This window comes from Pan paniscus, chromosome 11, assembly GCF_029289425.2.
Source record: "Pan paniscus chromosome 11, NHGRI_mPanPan1-v2.0_pri, whole genome shotgun sequence".
Classification (NCBI taxonomy): domain Eukaryota; kingdom Metazoa; phylum Chordata; class Mammalia; order Primates; family Hominidae; genus Pan; species Pan paniscus.
Window position 1 is genome coordinate 42,727,274 of NC_073260.2, and position 20,125 is coordinate 42,747,398.

At 45.9% G+C, this 20,125-nt stretch overlaps 1 protein-coding gene across 1 annotated transcript in view; it reads right to left on the bottom strand.

Moving 5' to 3' along the window:
* Positions 1-18,775, bottom strand: part of LOC100980132 (E3 ubiquitin-protein ligase makorin-1-like) — a 64,393-nt gene extending 45,618 nt beyond the window's left edge. The window contains 5 exon segments of the mRNA XM_063594286.1: positions 1,107-2,098; positions 6,921-7,077; positions 7,308-7,472; positions 8,735-8,914; positions 9,422-18,775. Coding sequence (XP_063450356.1) covers positions 1,196-1,930 — 735 coding nt within the window. The 5' untranslated portion in view covers positions 1,931-2,098; positions 6,921-7,077; positions 7,308-7,472; positions 8,735-8,914; positions 9,422-18,775 and the 3' untranslated portion in view covers positions 1,107-1,195.
* Between the last annotated feature and the right edge of the window lie 1,350 nt (positions 18,776-20,125).

Genomic DNA, 20,125 nt, shown 5'->3' on the forward strand with positions numbered 1-20,125 from the left:
ATAGAGAGGCTGCATGAGCAAATGGTTAGATGATGATGCTATATACTAAGATAAAAAGAACAAGAAAAAGGAAATGGGTATTTAACATCTGTGAAGATACAGGTGGAATTATATACCGCACCATTGGTTACATGATCTTGGAATACAGAAAGAGGTTTAAAATTGATCCTCAGAGTTAATGCAACCACACACAAAGTCACAGCAAGTTTTGAAGATAGAAAGGTAGACTCTAAAGTTATAAGCAGCAAAGGACTTAGAATATCCAATACAATTGTGAAAAGGAATAAGCTTGGGAGATTCACATTCTGAATACAAGACTTATTTTAAAGGAATAGTAATCAAGGGGGGCATACTCACAAAAGGACTGGCACAGATCAACAAAAGAGAATACAGACTCCAGGCCAGGCACAGTGGCTCACAACTATAATCCCAGCACTTTGGGAGGCCTAGGCAGGCAGATCACTTGAGGTCAGGAGTTCAAGACCAGCCTGACCAACATGGTGAAACCCCATCTCTACTAAAAATACAAAAATTAGGTGTAGTGGCAGGTGCCTGTAATCCCAGCTGCTCGGAAGGATGAGGCAGGAGAATCGTTTCAACCTGGGAGGCGGAGCTTGCAGTGAGCAGAGATCGTGCCAGTGCACTCCAGCCTGGGCAACAGAGGGAGACTCCATCTCAAAAAAAAAAAAAAATCCCCCAAAAACAAACAAACAAACAACAATGAAAAAAAGAGAATACAGACTCCAGAAACAGAGCCACAAATAATAAAAAGTCAAATGTTTCCAAAAAATGGTGCCAATGCAATTCAATTGAGAACAAATATTAGAACTCTCAGACATAAACAAAAATAAACAACCTTGATATTGCGGGTGAAGGGAGAACTCTGCCTGTACTAGCCCAGGAGAGGGAACAGATAAGGAAAGATTCCTCATTTTGAGGCTGTTTGAGATCACTTGATTTTTTTTTTAATTGTGTTACAAAAAACTAACTTTAAGTTTTAACTGTTTCCAACAGGGAAAATAACACACTCCTCGGAAAAAGGTGAAGGGTTGAGAAGACAGGCCCTGGGTAAAAATTTTTACAACACCTGGAGTTGATAGGCCTACCTAGGAGAGAACACAGGCACTGCCACACCAGCACAGGGGACAGCTGCTGTCTGGGATCAGCAGACCAGTTCACATGCCACACAAGGTTGCTATAGATCCAAATCATAAAAATCTTCCAGCTCATCATGAAACAAGTCCCACTCATCTTCAGAGTCTGCCAGTTCATCATCCCCACCTGCAGCCAAAAGCATAAGCAACATCTCGCCCAGCTCAAAGGTGACAACCTCTTCATCATTGTCAAAAGCGTTGCTGCTATCTCTTTCCTCAGTGAGTTCTCAGAAGTGGTTCCTTCATTGGACCCAGTTTCTGCTTGATGTTCCCACTTTCTGTCTCTGTGGCTCCTCTGTAAGGCCATCAGGGTACGCATGCTTGTAAAAACAATTCCTTCCAAATGGGCAGCTCCCACGTCCTTCATCAAAATACCTGCAAGCCTTGTTGCTCAATGCCTCCTTGTATTTCTGAATGAGTTTCTGCTTCTCTTCTTTCTCTTCCACCCAGGACTCACTTGGAATGACAAAGTTAGATGTGATCTGGCAATCTGGGCAGGACTTTATAATCTTGCTCTGAAATTGCTTAGCACTCCTCCACTTGCAAATGCACTTGAGACAGTAGGCATGGTTGCAGTTGGAGAGGATCCCGAAGCGGCACTCACTGGGGTTTGCTTTCTCATAGACCACCTCCATGCAGATCCCATACACCACGTCCTTGCTGCACTGCACAGCAAGTGAGGGCTCCATGTCCTTCTCATGGGCCTCAATGCACAATTTTATATGCTGTGATCTCTGGGCAGCAGCCATGGGATGCAGGACCTGCAGTCCACACATGTCACATGAATCTCCATGGAGAGGCACACAGTTCTCCCCATCTCAGCACTCTCTCACTGCAGCACAGGGGCACAGGTGCTTCTTGGTTTCCACAGCAGTTTTTCTCTTTCTCTGATTCTTCCTTGGTCACTGAGTCCTGCAGAGGTGCTTCAGTGCAGGAAGGCACAGCTGAAAATTTTCAAAAGGGTGGTAAAGGTCCAAACTAATAAGACAGATACGTGAACTACAAGGGAACTGAAAATCTAATGTAGCCAAAGTAGGGTTGCCCAGGAACAAACTCAATAGCATGCACCCAGTCCTCTGAACCTGCTCCTACAATTGCAAAGTTTGAATTTCTTGACTCAGCTTCACCTGTATTCATTTCAACAAGTGGTCCGACTAACGATGAGAGACTTGAGGAAGCAGCAAGGGATGATGTTGTAGTTAGCTCTGTAGCAGCTGCTTCTTCCTGTTTCAATGGCTTGCTATGTTCATATCTGCAGCGGTCTCCATAAATACAGTACACTCACTGAAAATACTTGCACACTACACCACACGGACTGTCAGAGAGGTCATGAGAGTAGCGACAGTTATCACCTTCCTTATAAACCCCAGCATAAAATACCTGCAGGTGACCTGTTTAATCCAGCCGCCTCCCCTGCTGTCGCTGCCGCCACCCCCTCCGCCCATCCCTGGGGATGGGGTGGTGACCGAGATCAGCTGATTTAGCTGGAACAGGATGGCTGGCTGACTCCACAGGAGAATTTAGAGTGAGAAAGAGAAAATCTGAGTCATCCAAAACATGTGAATTTGCCCTGAATGAGCTTCCACTGTCAGTTGCGTCACACGTAGGCATTGAGGCTACCGACCAGAAAATATAGGAACAGCCTTTCTGCCTTGCAGGCAGGGCTGCTGGCCCTATTCACTCTCTGGCCTTCAGGCAACACCAGAGAGCAGCTCCAGCCAGTTACCATCAATTGCCAGGAGATACTAGAAGCCGGCTGCTGAAAGACTAAAGACAGAATAAACAGGTTTCTCACCTGAACAGAAGGTGGCCATCAGATGCTTCCACATGGACACCGTTTAGTCCCATGGGAGTATAGCTCCAGCCAGAGACCTAGAGTTGTCTTTGTGCTTAGACGCTTGTCCACCAAGGGTCCCAAGTTGGGAAAGGGAAAGTGAGAAGGGAGAGTGTTTCCCATAAGGAGAGAGTCCCCCATACAGTCATGGGTGAGTGGCAACTATCTGGGCTGGTGGCACAGGAGTAAAAAGAATTTACCAAGACAGTTGTAGGTAAAGAAAAGCAGATTTATTAGAGAAGGTATGAAAATGCATTGCGAGAAAGCAATGGATTGAATCAGCAAGAGAGAAGCTGACTGCTGGGACACAAAGACTTGCTGCAGATTTTATAGAATGGAACTTGGGGCTGATGGATAACGCAACTGTAGCAGGAAGCTAACTTGCGTTTTTCTGTCTGCTGAGGTGTTTGATGAGAAATTGAAGCATTTGATGATAAGCAGGAAATCTGTCAATTCTATACATTATCTACACAGGAGGGCTATATGTCCTGGGCCATAAGGAGTACAGCAGACTTACAGTTTATCTGCTATTTTTGTTTCTATGTCCTGGACCAGGAGGAAAGGCAGACCTTATAGCATATCTGCTTTATTTCTTTGCTTTCCCCTGGTCACGCCAGCCACTCCTTTTCCCTAATTAGGACTCCACACTTGATCTATACCTTGTAACAAAAATAACAATGAATTCAAAATGATCACAGAGGGTCAGCCATGGTGGTGGCTCATGCTTATAGTACCAGCATGTTGGGAGGTCAAGATGAGAGAATTGCTTTAGGCCAGGAGATCAAGACCAGCCTGAGCAATGATGTGAGACTCTGTCTCTACAAAAAATTTAAAAATCAGCCAGGCATAGTGGCATGCACCTGTAGTCCTACCCTAGCTACTTGGGAGGCTGAGGGAAGAGGATCACTTTAGCCCAGGAGTCCAAGGCTGCAGTAAGCTATGATCATGCCTGGATGACACAGAGCGAGACCCTGCCTCTACCAAAAAAAAAAAAAAAAAAAAAAACATAGACATAAATGTAAGACCTGCAACTAAAAAACATGGGAAGAAATCTTTGTGACCTTGGTTTAGGCAAAGATTTCTTATACATGAGCAAAAAAGCATAAGAAAAAAAGGTTAAAGTTTTTGAAAACTTGATTGATTAAACCCTTCTTTTTTAAAGACACTTAAGATATGAAAAGATTGTCTTTCACAGCAACACAGATGGAACTGGAGGCCATTATCTTCAGTGAAATAACTCAGAAAGTCAAATACCACATGCTCTCACTTATTCATGGGAGCTAAACAGTGGGTACACATGGACAGACAAAGTGGAATAACAGGCCCAGTGCAGTGGCTCATGGCTGTAAACCCAGCACTTTGGGAGGCAGAGGTGGGCAGATCACCTGAGGTCAGGGGTTCGAGACCAGCCTGGCCAACATGGTGAAACCCCATCTCTACTAAAAATACAAAAATTAGCTGGGTGTGGTGGCAGGCACCTGTAATCCCAGCTACTCAGGAGGCTGAGGCGGGAGAATCACTTGAACCCAGGAGTCAGAGGTTGTGGTGAGCCGAGATCGCACCACTGTGCTCCAGCCTACACAACAGGAGCGAAACTCCATCTCAAAAAAAAAAAAAAAATGTGGAATATCAGACACTGGAGACTCCAAAAGGTGGGAGACTGGGAGGGGGTGAGGGTTGAAAAACTACCTATTGGGTACAATGTTCACTCTTCAGGCAATAGTACACTAAAATCCCAGAATTCACCACTACTCAATATACGCACTTAAGAATCCTGCATTTATACCCCCTAAATATATAAAAATAATTTTTAAGTAAAAAAAAAAAGAATATGAAAAGATAAGCTACATGGTGAGAGGAAAATCCAGGAGCTCTTGACCATTTAGTATTAATAACTGATGTTATTTTCAAAATCTGCACACAAAAATCCCCCCACAAACAACAGGCAATTTTTTTCATATTAAGTTACAGGGAGAAAAACATCAAGGAACGAAAAAAGGAGGAGAAAAGTGACCCCATTCCTTTTATGAGGCTAATAGAGCCATAACACCAAAAAGGGAAAAGGAAATTATAGGTTCACCTAACTTATGACAAAGACATAAATATCCTAAATATAGTACTGGTAAATGATCCCACTCAACACACATTCAAAGCAACTCACCATACTCATCAGCATGTCAGATCTATACAGGAGATCAATAATAAATATTAGAAAATCAACAATAAATATTGTGATTAGCATAAGATTAAAGAAAATAAGCTGGGCTTTATTTCAATAGAGATAGAAAAGATACTCAACATAACAAAGTACATTCATGCATGACTAAATGAAAGTCTAAGCAAACTGGTAAGTAGAGGGAACCTACTTATCAACAAAGGTTACCTAGCAAGAGCCAGTGTTTGGATGTGTGGTTTGGATATGTGTCCCCACCTAAATCTCCCATTCAATTGTAATCCTCAATGTTGAAGGAGGGGCCTGGCGGGAGGAGGTGACTGGATCATGGAGGCAGATTCCTCATGAATAGTTTAGTAGCATCCCCTTGGTACTAACCTTGTGATAGTGAGTTCTCCCAAGATCTGGTGGTTTAAAAGTATGTGGCACCTCGCCCCTCACTCTCTTGCTCCTGCTGTGGCCCTGTGACATGCCTGCTCCCCCTTCACCTTCTGCCATGATTGTAAGTTTCCTGAGGCCTCCCCAGAAGCCAAGCAGATGTCAGCATCATGCTTCCTGAATAGCCTGCAAAACCATGAGCCAATTAAACCTCTTTTCTTTACCCAATCTCAGGTGTTTCTTTATAGCAATGGGAGAATAGACCAATATACAATGTTCCACACACAATGGGTGGGTTTGATCACTTGGCAGGTGACAGATCAATGAACACAACCAAGGGGGACATAATAAGGGGATTTTATTACTTGGAACAAGTAAAGAAGACATGGGAATGGTTCCCCAAAGCAGTGTCTCCCCAAACAGAGTGAAAACAGGGCTTTTATTGGGCTGGTTAGCTAAGTCATTATATGTAGAGGTGGAGTAAAGGCAGTGCAGGTGCAGTAGCTGATCATGCTTCTACCTTTGTGGCAAGTGTAGAAAATGGCCAAAAAGCTCCTCCCTGGGCAGGGTTTTTAGTATGGTAATGAGGAGAGTTCACCAAAGATCCAACCAGTTTTTTTGTTTTGCAAGGGCTGAGCTTCTTCCTGGAACTTTTTGAAACAAGAACTCAAAGTGCAACAGTTACAAGTGGCTTCAAAGTGGGTTCAAAGAGTGTACAGGAAAATCCAGGGACCCTGGGTTACACCAAGAGCAAATATCAGAGTTTATGTTGAAACCACATATATTTTCCCTCAAGACTGGGTTCATCTATTTCTATTTTTATTTCATTTACATACAGACCCTTATAAGCCTCATAAATCCATTACAATGCCAAGTGGAGAATGAATAAAGAGCTGCCTGGGAAATGAATAAAGAGCTTGTGTGAGATTGGCTGGTTTTCTGCAGCTTGTGGGAGAGCATAGAACTGTGATGGCTCAGCAGGGAGGCCCAGGAAGAACTGCAGAGGCAGCACCACCTACCACCTAAGACTCAGAAATGCTCAAGTGGACTAAAACCTACGCTTTTCATCAACGGAATATGCACTTTTCCATGGTTAAATGATACTTCAGTTTTTCTGAATGACTAACAGAAACAACAGAGGATTAATTAAAGTACTTGAAGGATAAGGCACTGTTCTTTTATTAAAATTAACACAGCAAAACACTCAGGCTGCACCACTTAACTGTTTTCCAATTAATACTGCTTGTCTCTCATGGGAGAAAATCCACAGAAAGCCAAGTAAAATGAATATGGAGTGCTTTAAGGCAAGAATTTTTAACTAGTTTTAACGGGGTTACAGTTTCTCAAAAGGTCTTTTTATAGGATGTTTTTGGTGACTCACCTGTGAGAGTGAACTGAACTGTGTTTTCCTCCCGGCTCTGCACAAATTGGGTGTCCCTGGACAAGGTACTGAACCTCTCAGGCACAATTTCTTTAAGCTTTCAAGAGTCAGAAGTAAATAACCAGGGAAGCCCTTTGTGAGCCATCATCCTGGGATCCTGTGAGGTCAGAATAAAATCCCTGGTGTCACATGCGGGGATGGACCTACGTGGCATTAGTGCAGCATCGGTGAAGAGTGGAAAACCAAGCGACTGGGGATGCTTTAGGAATAGCCCAATTGGATTTCTACCCTCTGCCCGCTTATCCCTTAATCCTCGACCTCACTCTCGCAAGTTCTGCCATGGAATGGCTTTTCCTGGGCAGCCTGTTCCAGGAAGTCCCAGCTCACCTTGCTCTTCTCAAAGCTGTTCCAAATCTCCCACTGTCCCAGAGTGTGGTAGCGTCTGGAGGTGGCCAAATCTTCGAATCTAGCCAAGAGGATCAAGAATTGCTTCTGGTCATGCAAATCTTGGACCTGCTCCTGTTTGCACACTTCTGCCTCTTCTCTGAAGCTCTGGTGAGGGAATTAAGAACAGGATGTTGTTCCCTTCCGGGTAAGATTCCTGTTCCCTGAGCCCCCTGATTCCTACATCACAAGACGGGCTTTGATCTAAGATAATTAGTCTCTCAATATCTAGGAAACAGACCCGCTTAGGGCCACAAACCTGACTCTCTTGGAATTCACTCTATCAGAGTGAAAACACAAACCACCTGCCAGTGCAGGAGGAGCTAGGAGTCTCCCTCTGCCCCAGGGATTCTGAGCAAACACGAGAAATCCCAGAACACACTGGACAAGAGGAAGTTTCACATTCACTTCCCATTTTAACCCTGGGTATTTGCAAACAGGTCACTCTGCTAAGCGCTGTGAAGGCTGCAGTGCTGGTTTTAGGCAGGTGTGATATTAGACAGCGCTGAGACGGGAAATAAATCACAGCTGCCCTTGAACCCAGCCTCCCTCACTGCTAGCTTACGACCTGAGTGCACTGCTCCACCAACCTGAGCCTCGGTTGTTATATTTAATGCAGATGGTTATGCCGGCCTCAGAGTGCTTGGGTGCTTTACATAAGACACCCAGTGAATAGAAAACAAAGTGTCTTCTAAATACAATACTAGCTGTCACTCAGGCCTTGGGAAGCTGCACTTGGCTACTTGCCTTACAGGTGATGGATTTTCTAACTCTCAGAGCAAAGTCATCTTTTCAAATGAGAAACCTGACCAGCTTCCTTCCCTCGCCCTGACTCACAGGTGCCAGAGCTGGAACTTCGCCAGGGCTCGGGGGCTCGCCGCAGATCCAAGCGCCCTGGCGTCTGGCACGTTCGTTGCCGGCATCAGAAACGCGCTTACCCCTACCGCCGCCAGCATGGGCTTTTCTCAGGTTGGGCTGCAGGGTGGGCCCGGCTCACGCTCCCGCACCCCCGGGACGGCACCAAGCACCTGCCCCTGACACGCGCCCCACCCCACCCGCGCTTCAGGAGCCCGCAAGGCCAGCTGCACAGGCCCGGGCTGGGCTCCAGCGCTGGGGAGTCCCGCCAGATGTTGGGGGGCTCCCGAGACTTCTCGCTCCCTCCTCCCCAGGCACAAGCCGAGCACTCCACGCTGGTCCCCGCCGCGCAGACGCCCCATCACCCCCGCGCTCTCCCCTGGGGCGCGGACCCTCTACATCTGTGGGGAACCAGGAGCCTCTGAGATCCTCTGCACCCCACCGCGCAGGAAGAAGGTAGGGGAAAAGACAGACGGAGCCCAGGAGACGCCTCCCAAACCACATTTCCCGCAGACCTCCGCTCAGCGCCTGAAAGCGACTTCGCAGCCTTTCCGCGTTTTTAGACCGCAGAAGAAGATGTCCGTGACCTTCTCTCCTGCCCAGATTGTTTCAGCGCCCTGGGACCTTAGGGGTTAAAGTTTACCGCCAAATGCAACGCGTGGTCCTCCATCAAATACCCATTAAATAACCACCACCTGCGGAAGACATTGGAGAGGAGAACGGAGCGTGCACTGGGTTACTCTTAAGTGTGAAAATAACGTTACAATTAAGTAGGAAAACGTACTGGTTTTTATCAGGGCTGGTGCAACATCAACACCCATTATGTTGGCTGTGGCTTTGTACGAAAATTTTTTTTAAAGAAAATCACTAACATTAAGCAGATTAATAGAAAAAGCATACAAATTTATGTAACAAGTATACATGGGCGCCTTCAGAATGAAGACCCAAAGCTACAGGGGAAATTGTCCATTTTTATGCTTAGGTTCAACAAAGTAAAGCCGTGCAGAAATATGATTGGACAAAAAGAGTAGGACCTAATGCTAAAAGATGGAGTGGGAAAACCCAGTGAGACCTGTTTGTCGGGGGCAGGGGTATCCAATCTTCTGGTTCCCCTGGGCCACTTTGGAAGAATTGTCTTCGGCAACACATAAAATACACTAACGATAGCTGATCAGCTTTAAAAAAAAAATCACAAAACAAACCTCATGGTTTAAGAAAGTTTCCAGACCGGGTGCGGTGGCTCACGCCTGTAATTCCAGCTTTTTGGGAGGCCGAGGCCGGCGGATCACGAGGTCAGGAGATCGAGACCATCCTGGCTAACACAGTGAAACCCCGTCTCTACTAAAAATACAAAAAATTAGCTGGGCCTGGTGGCGGGCGCCTATAGTCCCAGCTACTCGGGAGGCTGAGGCAGGAGAATGGCGTGAACCGGGAGGTGGAGCTTGCAGTGAGCAGAGTTTCCGAATTTGTGTTGAGCAGCATTCAAAGCTGTCCTGAGGCACAAGCCGGCTGCAGATTGGACAGGTTTGGCCTAGAGTTTTCTTGGCCTCTCTAAGCGTGCTTCCTTCCTTCTGAATATGGGGCAGGACACTCTCTGGAATAGGGGTCTTATGACCTACAGTCAAACAACATGGGTCAGATAATTTATTCATGGCCAGTTTTTACATGGAAAGGCAAAAGGAAAATTAGAATAACATTTTTCGGTTTTAGGGCTGGCTCTGGGGGAAAGGCATTCTGGATCCTAGTTTCTATGGCTAGCCTTGGGGGAGAATGAGACTAAGATACCGGTGAGTGCAGGAGAAGGTCAGAGGAAAACCTGCTTCTGAGGCCCTCATTTGGGGGTATTGTTTTCTGAGCTGAAATATTTAGGATTGAAGTTATGTCTTTGTAAATTGACTTAATGAATTTTCAGAAAAAGCATTAGACTAAGCAAATAAGGCAAAATGTTGAGTTTTCTTATGTACATTGAGGAAATGCATATACATAGATGCATATTTTACCATTTTCCCAGTGTTTGAAAATGTTGCAATATGAAGTAAAAAGAGATATAGGGGTTCTACCTCCATCAGGGTATCTTATAAGTTCAAAGCTACCAAGAGAATTCAAGGTGCATAGAAATGTTTCTTGGGAATAAGGCTATGAAATGGGAATACAAAACTTGAAATGGAGCACAGCAGTACTGTAAATGAAAAGTATCCATAAGCAGCAGTGTCTGCCTCAAGAAAGAAAAAAAAAACTTTTCAAATATACTTAATACATGAAAATACTCATGATGCAAAATAAGAAAATAGTTATGGGCCCAGCACGGTGGCTCACGCCTGTAATCCCAACACTTTGGGAGGCCAAGGCAGGTGGATCTCTTGAGGCCAAGAGTTCGAGACCAGCCTGGCCATCATGGTGAAACCCCATCTCTACTAAAAGTACAAAAATTAGCTAGGCATGGTGACACCCACCTGTAATCCCAGCTATGCAGAAGGCTGAGGCAGGAGAATTACTTGAACCCAGGAGGTGGAGGTTGCAGTGAGCTGAGATAGCGCCACTGCACTCCAGCCTGAACGACACAGCAAGACTCTGTCTCAGAAAAAAAAAAAAAAAGAAAAGAAAATGCTTATGTAGGTGGGGCATGGTGGCTCATGCCTGTAATCTCAACCAATACTTTGGGAGGCTGAGATGGGAGGGTCTCTTGAGTCCAGAAGCTTGAGCCCAGAAGCTTGAGACCAGCCTGGGCAACACAGTGAGACCCCATCACTAAAAAAATACAAAAACTAGCCAGGCATAGTGGCACGTGCCTATGGTCCCAGCTACTTGGGAGGTTGAGGCAGGAGGATCACTTGAACCTGGGAGGTTGAGGCTGCAGTGAGCTGGATATTGCCACTGCACTCCAGCCTTGGTGGCAAAGCAAGACCTCATCTCTAAAAAAGAAAATTACTATGCAAATCATTCAGCTCTTGCCCTTATGTGGGCATCCTCTTGTCTTATAACCAAATTAGAGACATGTGGTCATATAACATGAACATTCTTTTTTTTTTTTGAGATGAAGTCTTGCTCTGTCACCAGGCTGGAGTGCAGTGGCACGATCTCAGCTCATTGCAACCTCCGCCTCCTGGGTTCAAGCGATTCTCCTGCCTCAGCCTCCCTAGTAGCTGGGAGTACAGGCACATGCCACCACACCTGGCTAATTTATTGTACCTTTAGTAGAGACAGGGTTTCACCGTGTTAACCAGGATGGTCTCGATCTCCTGACCTCGTATCCGCCTGCCTCAGCTTCCCAAAGTGCTAGGATTACAGGCGTGAGCCACCATGCCCAGCAACATTCTTTTACTAAATTACATATGAGGATTTTTTGATACTTTTTTTTTTTTTTTTGAGATAGTCTTGCTCTGTCGCCCAGGCTGGAGTGCAGTGGTGCCATTTTTTTGTACTTTTAGTAGAGACGGGGTTTCACCGTGTTAGCCAGGATGGTCTCGATCTCCTGACCTTGTGATCCATCTGTCTCGGCCTCCCAAAGTGCTGGGATTACAGGCGTAAGCCACCGCGCCCGGCCTGATAGATACTATTTTATAGCATCAGTTACTTCTTCCATGATATTGATTTTTGGAATTAGATCTTACTAATACTGAGGTGTGGGGACAGAATAAAATCATCAAGAAGTTACATTGCCCTCTCCTCCCCCTCCCCCTCCCCCTCCCACTTTCCACGTCTCCCTCTGATGCCTAGCCGAGGCTGGACTGTACTGCCGCCATCTCGGCTCACTGCAACCTCCCTGCCTGATTCTCCTGCCTCAGCCTGCCGAGTGCCTGGGATTGCAGGCGCGCGCCACCACGCCTGACTGGTTTTTGTATTTTTTGGTGGAGACGGGGTTTCGCGATGTTGGCCGGGCTGGTCTCCAGCTCCTGACCTCGAGTGATCTGCCAGCCTCGGCCTCCAGAGGTGCCGGGATTGCAAGACGGAGTCTCGCTCACTCAGTGCTCAATCTTGCCCAGGCTGGAGTGCAGTGGCTGACCTCCGCTCGCTACAACCTCCACCTCCCAGCCGCCTGCCTTGGCCTCCCAAAGTGCCGAGATTGCAGCCTCTTCCAGGCTGCCACCCCCTCTGGGAAGTGAGGAGCGTCTCTGCCTGGCCACCCATCATCTGGGATGTGAGGAGCCCCTCTGCCCGGCCGCCCAGTCTGGGAAGTGAGGAGCGCCTCTTCCCGGCCACCATCCCATCTAGGAAGTGAGGAGCGTCTCTGCCCGGCCGCCCATCCTCTGAGATGTGGGGAGTGCCTCTGCCCCGCTGCCCGGTCTGGGATGTGAGGAGCGCCTCTGCCCAGCCGTGACCCCGTCTGGGAACTGAGTAGTGTCTCTGCCCGACCGCCACCCCGTCTGGGAGGTGAGGAGCACCTCTGCCCGGCTGTCCCGTCTGAGAAGTGAGGAGCCCCTCCGCCCGGCAGCCACCCCATCTGGGAAGTGAGGAGCCCCTCCGCCCGGCAGCCACCCCGTCTGGGAAGTGAGGGGCATCTCCGCCCAGCAGCCGCCCCGTCCGGGAGGTGGGGGGGCAGCCCCCGCCCGGCAGCCGCCCCATCCAGGAGGTGTGGGGGCGCCTCTGCCCGGCCGCCCCGTCTGGAAAGTGAGGGGCCCCTCTGCCCGGCCGCCACCCCGTCTAGGAGGTGTACCCAACAGCTCACTGAGAACGGGCCATGATGACGATGGCAGTTTTGTTGAATAGAAAAGGGGGAAATGTGGGGAAAAGAAAGAGAGATCAGACTGTTACTGTGTCTGTGTAGAAAGAAGTAGACATAGGAGACTCCATTTTGTTCTGTACTAAGAAAAATTCTTCTGCCTTGGGATGCTGTTAATCTATAACCTTACCCCCAACCCCCTGCTCTCTGAAACATGTGCTGTGTCCACTCAGGGTTAAATGGATTAAGGGCGGTGCAAGATATGCTTTGTTTAACAGATGCTTGAAGGCAGCATGCTCGTTAAGAGTCATCACCACTCCCTAATCTCAAGTACCCAGGGACACAAACACTGCGGAAGGCCGCAGGGTCCTCTGCCTAGGAAAACCAGAGACCCTTGTTCACATGTTTATCTGCCGACCTTCCCTCCACTATTGTCCTATGACCCTGCCAAATCCCCCTCTCTGAGAAACACCCAAGAATGATCAATAAATACTAAAAAAAAAATAAAATTAAATAAAAATAAAATTAAAAAAAAAGTTACATTGTGAACACTGACAAAGATCCTTGGCTTGAGCAAAATTTAGTCAGGTTTCTGAAACTTCTCCTAGGCACATCTGTGCACTTGCTTGTAAAGCCTAATTTTAGCAAGAAGCCCTCCATCCTCTAGATCTGGTTGCCCCAGGTGATGTCTGATCACCCCAGCCTGCCTTCAGCATGAATCCTGCTGGTTCATTTTAGACAGAATTCTCCCTACCCCAAATGTTTCCTCTTAGTAATTTTCCATCCACTTATTCCCACCCTGCTCCTTGGCTATACATTCTCAGTTGTCCATGCTGTATTCAGAACTGAGTTCTAAATCCATTTCTTTTCCTCTATTGCAATAGTCCTGAATAATATCTGCTTTTACTGCTGTAACTACCATCTAGTTCTGGTTTTTCTTTGACAACACAAGCCTAAACCTTTACTCCTGACATTAAGGAGAACTTGAATCCCAGTATTTTTTGTTTTTGCTTTTTGGTTTTTTTTGAGATGGAGTCTCACTCTGTCACCCGGGCTGGAGTGCAGTGGCATCATCTCAGCTCACTGCAACCTCTGCCTTCCGAATCAAGCAATTCTCCTGCCTCAGCCTCCCAAGTAGCTGGGACTACAGGTGCGCGCCACCACTCCCAGCTAATTTTTGTATTTTTAGTAGAGACAGGGTTTCACCACGTTGGCCAGGAAGGTCTCAAACTCCTGACCTTGTGATCCACCCGCCTTGGCCTCCCAAAGTGCTGGGATTACAGGCGTGAGCCACCGTGCCCAGCCTGAATCCCAGTTTTCTACATGAGAATACTAAAAATTCCTTGCCAAAATTCCAATTTGAATCTCAAAATGTTTTTGTCAGATTGTTTCCTCTTTTCGACATTTCGTTTTATTTTTGACCTAAAAGAACTATCCCAAACATTAGGACAAAAATAAACCTAATATAATAATCAGATGTGAAAGCTGATCATTCAAATTGAGTCACTCTTGTCAGACCCAACTAAAACAGTGTCCAGAAGTCTGAGGGAAGGGGGGACATTCTGGACCCATAGCATTGCTCTAAAAATGTAATTCTCTGCAAGCCTAGTTGCTGTAACCTAAAACCAGTTTTATCTTGTGAGACAAAGTAGCAAATGTAAGAAGACATGTTTGCTCATTCTACTTGCCAGAAGAATTTCACAAAGCTCCTGATGCTTACTGAGCACAGCCCTCTGGAAGAATGCCCTGAAAACCATAAGCAGAATAGAGCACAGGTTCCCACCACTCTTGCCTGAATCATTACATATTTTAAAAAGATAAATTCAATGATTCTGGCCCTTTCTCTCCCTGTGCATAAAATAACTGACAGGATTCGTGATTATGCCTCTATAATCTATAACCAGATATACCCTTGCACACAAACCTTGATGAGATTTTGCTCTAATGTAATTCCTGAGCATATGCAGAGCCACCATCACCTGTATATAAAATGGGCTATAACACTACTTTGGAGTAGGTTCACAGAAACGCTTCAGCTCTCCCAGGTTACAATCCTGAGTAAGACTTCTAAATAGAACTAACTTTAGTTCTTTTCTTTTTTTTTTTCTTTTGAGACGGAGTCTCACTCTGTCGCCCAGGCTGGAGTGCAGTGGCACGACCTCAGCTCACTGCAAACTCTGCCTCCCGGGTTCAAGTGATTCTCCTGCCTCAGCCTTCTGAACAGCTGGGATTACAGGTGCACACCACCACACCCGCCTAATTTTTTTTTGTATTTTTAGCAGAGACGGCGTTTCACCATGTTCGTCAGGCTGGTCTTAAACTGACCTCATGATGGGCCTGCCTCAGCCTCCCAAAGTGCTGGTATTAACTTTAGTTCTTTAAAGGCCTGATATTTTTCTTTTTCTTTTTGAAACCGATCCAATAATCCCATAGACAGTTTCTTGGATAAGCATAGAAATTGACCCTTCTGGCTTGAAACTTCCATTTTTTTAATCTGAGTTCCTTCATGAACTCGGGATGGTCAGGAAATGACCATCAGGCCTCTCAAAAAAAGCGTCAAAGAACCGAAACTCTCCAGATCACCACATGCAGACTGTGAAATGCTGGACCCCTCATTCATCATGATTGCTTCCTTCCCCTGCCTAGTTCCTATTTTCTTACACATTGTTTCATTCCTTCCCTGCTATGTAAACCCCTAGTGTTAGTCCTCAGGGAGATGGGTTTGAGATTGAGCTCCCATCTCCTTGGCTGCAGCACCTGATTAAAGCCGCCTTCCTTGGAAATACTCGGATCTGTCACTGGCTTTCTGTGTGCAGCAAGCAGCAGGACCCAGGCTGTACCCTGGTGTTTTGGTAACATTTTCTTTGGTGTTTTTCTGCTTTGTTGGGTTGTTTTGTTTTGTTTTGTTTTGTTGTTTGTTTGTTTTTTCTGAGACAGGGTCTCACTCTGTCACCCAGGCTGGAGTGCAGTGGCATGAACAACGGCTCACCACAGCTTCAACCTCCTAGGCTCAAGGGATCCTCCTGCCTCAGCTTCCTGGGTAGCTGGGACCACAGGCACACACAAACATGCCTGCTAATTTTTAAATTTTTGTAGAGATGGTCTCACCATGTTGCCCAGGCTGGTTTTGAACTCCTGGGCTCAAGCAGTCCTCTCACCTCAGCCTCCCAAAGTAATGGGACTACATGCATGAGCCACTAGACACAGCCATGAATTTTTCTTTAGTTAACAAGCAAATGACTACTCAAACAACCCGCTGTGTTGTACCCACTGCCTTCACTTGCCAATCCAAACATGCCAGCTCCCCAAGACCTAACTAGTTAGTACCAAGGAACTTTCTCCAAGAACAGTAATAACATTTCCCTTTTTCATAAAACCTCTAACCTTCTCTTTGTTCTTGAGACATACTGAACACCACCCGGTCTACATGGATGCCCCAAATTGCGATTCTTTCCTCCCAAATAAGATGTTTTAATTTCAGATTCATTTCCATATTTTATTTGACTTCAACACAGAAGTTTCAAAAAGCACAGCAATGTCTGTCACACATTAATACACATGATTGCTAAACCATTAAACAACTTTCCTGGCGCAACACAGGTCCAGAGAGAAAAGAAAGGGAGAAGGTGGCATGTGTCTCAGCTGGCAATGGGAGCAGTGGGAAAGGGAACTTCCAATAGCCTGGTGAGAACCACAGGGCTGCACTGGAGTGGAGTAAGGCCATATACCACAGCGCTTAAGTGAGACAAATAACTTTCAAGATTTAAATGTTCCTAGGGGCTGGGCACAGTGGCTCAGGCCTGTAATCCCAGCACTTTGGGAGGCCGAGGCAGGCGGATCACGAGGTCAGGAGATTTAGACCATCCTGGCTAACACGGTGAAACCCCGTCTCTACTAAAAATACAAAAAATTAGCCGGGCGTGTAGTCCCAGCTACTCGGGAGGCTGAGGCAGGAGAATGGCATGAACCCAGAAGGCGGAGCTTGCAGTGAGCAGAGATAGCTCCACTGCACTCCAGCCTGGATGACAGAGCAAGACTCCACCTGAAAAAATAATAATAATAAATAAAAATGTTCCTAGGAAAGTACTATGTTCTTCGAAAAAACATTCATTTTGATTGTGGTAATCATTGCACAGTGCATACATATATCAAATAATCATGTTGTACACTTTGAATAAGAATATATTCAATCTTTGTCAATTAAATATTTTAAAATTAAAAAGCAAACATGTTTTATAAATATAAACATATAAATATCAAACCCTCAGCACCTTTCCTAGGAAACACACATCCCACTCCCCACAACCCAGGATCACAGGACCCCAGAACCCATGTACCAGCTTGACTCTAGAGCCTAGCCTGGTGGTATTAAGAGGGACAGGCAGAGCTGCCCCCAGGCCTGCAACAAACTCCACCTCTTCTGAGTCAGGTGCTGCAGTGTAGACGCACAGTGGGCCTTGAGAGAGAGCAGCCTGTGGAGGCTGGGGGCAGCTGGTAGAGAAGAGCTCGCTCCACTGAGGATCCCTTGGGGCATCCTATTGAACATCTATTATGTGTTGTAACTACCCAATGGGTTCATCTTTGCCCACTGCCCAGATACAGCTGATTTATCAAGACAGGGAAATTGCAATAGAGAGTTTAATACACATAGAGCCAGCTAAATGGGAGATCAGAGTTTTATTTTTACTCAAATCAGCCTCCCCGAAGGCTCAGAGATTAGAGGCTTTCAATGTTACTTTGGTGGGCAGGGGACTAGGGAACGGGTATTGCTGATTGGTTGGGGATCATAGAGGTGTGGAAAACAATCTTCATGTGCTGGGTCCACCTCTGGGTGGGGGCCACAGGACTGGTGGTATCATGAGTCCAGGTGGAGTTAGCTGGTCATCAGAAATGTGAAAGTCTGAAAAGGCATCTCAAAGGCCAACCTAAGGTTCTACAATAGTGATGTTATTTGCAAGTGTAACTGGGGAAGTTACAAATCTTATGACCTCTGGAACAATGGCTTGTTATTGTTTATGCCTAAATTTTAGCAGAATTCAGGCCCTTCTCATAATCCTAGCCTTGTAGGCTTTCATTAGTTTTATAAAGTCAGTTTAGTTTTAGGAAGGGCTACTATCATCCTTGCTTTAAGGTTAAACTATAAACTAAATTTCTCCCACAGTCAGCATGTCCTAGGCCCAGGAAGGACCAAGGGCAGCTTGGAGGTTAGAAGCAAGATGCAGTCAACTATATCAGATTTCTCTTACTGTGATAATTTTGCAAAAGTGGTTTCAGTGTCAGATATAGTTCTGGATACTTGAAAATTGCGTTCTTCAAATCTTCTCAACAACCATCCAAAGTGAATATCATCCTCAGGTGAAGTATGATAAACCCAAAGCTCTTCAGTGTTCATGCGAGCATAACTTATGCCATAATTTTAATTTCAACTCACACCTTCCCACCTCCCAAGTCCATTTTAAGCCCCTGCAATGGCAAGCTATCTACCGAAGATGCAAACTTCAGGTAAAGCTTGGCAGATTGTGAGTAGCTTAGTGTGTTGCCTGTGTGACGCACCAGGGTCAATGTGTAAGAAAGAGCTGGAAATGTAAGTTGAGCCAACCAAGGGTAATGACAGTGCATGTGCATGAGGAGGTATAAGACAAATGCATGAACTGGAATTGGTGATAAAACTTGTGTTTAGGGAAGATTATTTTCACAGAAAAGTGAAAAAAAGATTTAGAGAGAGGAAAAACTAGAGATTAGTGAGGAGGTAACTACAACAATACTGAGGTCTTGGAGTGTAAATTAGTAACAAGAAAAAGGGGTGAGATCCATATGAGGATAGACCTGCAAACTCCTTGAATGTGGATATTCATGAAAAAAAAATGAACAGTGCTACTGTTAACAAATCATGAAAACCAAGAAAATCAGTTTTGGGGACAGTTGTTTTAACTTTTAAGTGTTATAGAACCAAACTGGGGTCCACTCTCCTGCCACAGTAAAACCACATATCCACACTGAAGTTTGCAGCAATAGGAAGGTGTTTATTGCAGAGCACCAAGCAAGAAGGACCAGGCAGCTAAATGCTCAAATCCTGACCTCCCCAGTGGCTTCCACACAAAGGATCTCAAAGGCAGGGGTGGATTTCAGGAAAGCAGAAGCTGTAGGCAAAATTGTAAATCAATACATGGAGGTTGCTTTAGGCCTAAAAGGATGGAGTATCTTGAAGTGGGGACTTACATGTCATAGGTAGATTCAACAATTTTCTGATTTGCAGATGGTTGAGGAAGAGAAGCTTTGTTTAAAAATTTAGAGTTGGTAGAAAAATGTTAACTGGCTAGGGAGTGTGCCTTTCTCCAAGCCCTTCCGGATGAAATGTTTACACCAAGAAACATTATATATAAGGTCTCAAGATAGTAGAAGGGACTATGAGAGATGAAATGAGAAGATATGGGGTTTTTCTGGATGGAAAGTGGGGGATTACAATAAACTGCTACCCCAAGACAGAGAGCACAGCAAATGAGAGATGATGCAAAGTGGAGTTAATGTGAGAGAAGTCAGGGAGAGCCTCTCCCTCCATCCCTCCATAAGCATCCATGTGGAGCCAGGGGAGTAGCTTGGGGGTCTTTCTTTTCCATGTTTGGGCACTCCACTTTGGGAAATAAGAGCAGCAGTTGAAAAGAATAAGGACTTATAACTTTTTTTCCATCCAGAAAATTGGATTAGAAACCAGAAGGTTTGAGTCTTGTCTGGACCCCAGCACTAACTTGCTGTGTGACTTCAGTGAAGTCACTGCACCTCCTTGGGCTGATATTCTTCTTCAGTGAAGCAGGAATAGAATTATTACAGGTGGGATTCTGGATGATAGGAGCCAGTTTGAGGGGCACACACAGCCAGGTGCCAGTATGCACCCCATGCAGAAATGCTCAGGTAAGAGGCCCTTGTGCTGACCTCCACCTCTCACAGACCCTCCCATCCCTCTCTCCTTCCCTCGGCTTGGGAAACTGAACTCTGGCTTCTTCCTGGAGGTGCTGGAAAGAGAAGAGGGAGGGAGTTACATACTTCCCATTCCTCACCCCCACTGAGATCTCAGGGAGAAATGTATGAGCACCTTTCAATACACTTTCCCAGAGACTGACAGCACAGTTGTCTGTCCCAGGACACTGCCACTGTGTGTTTTTGTAGGTTTCTGTAAAACTATAAAGGACTATATTCTGTACCAAAGAATGAGACACCTCCACTGCTGTCACTGGAACTTCTTTAATGC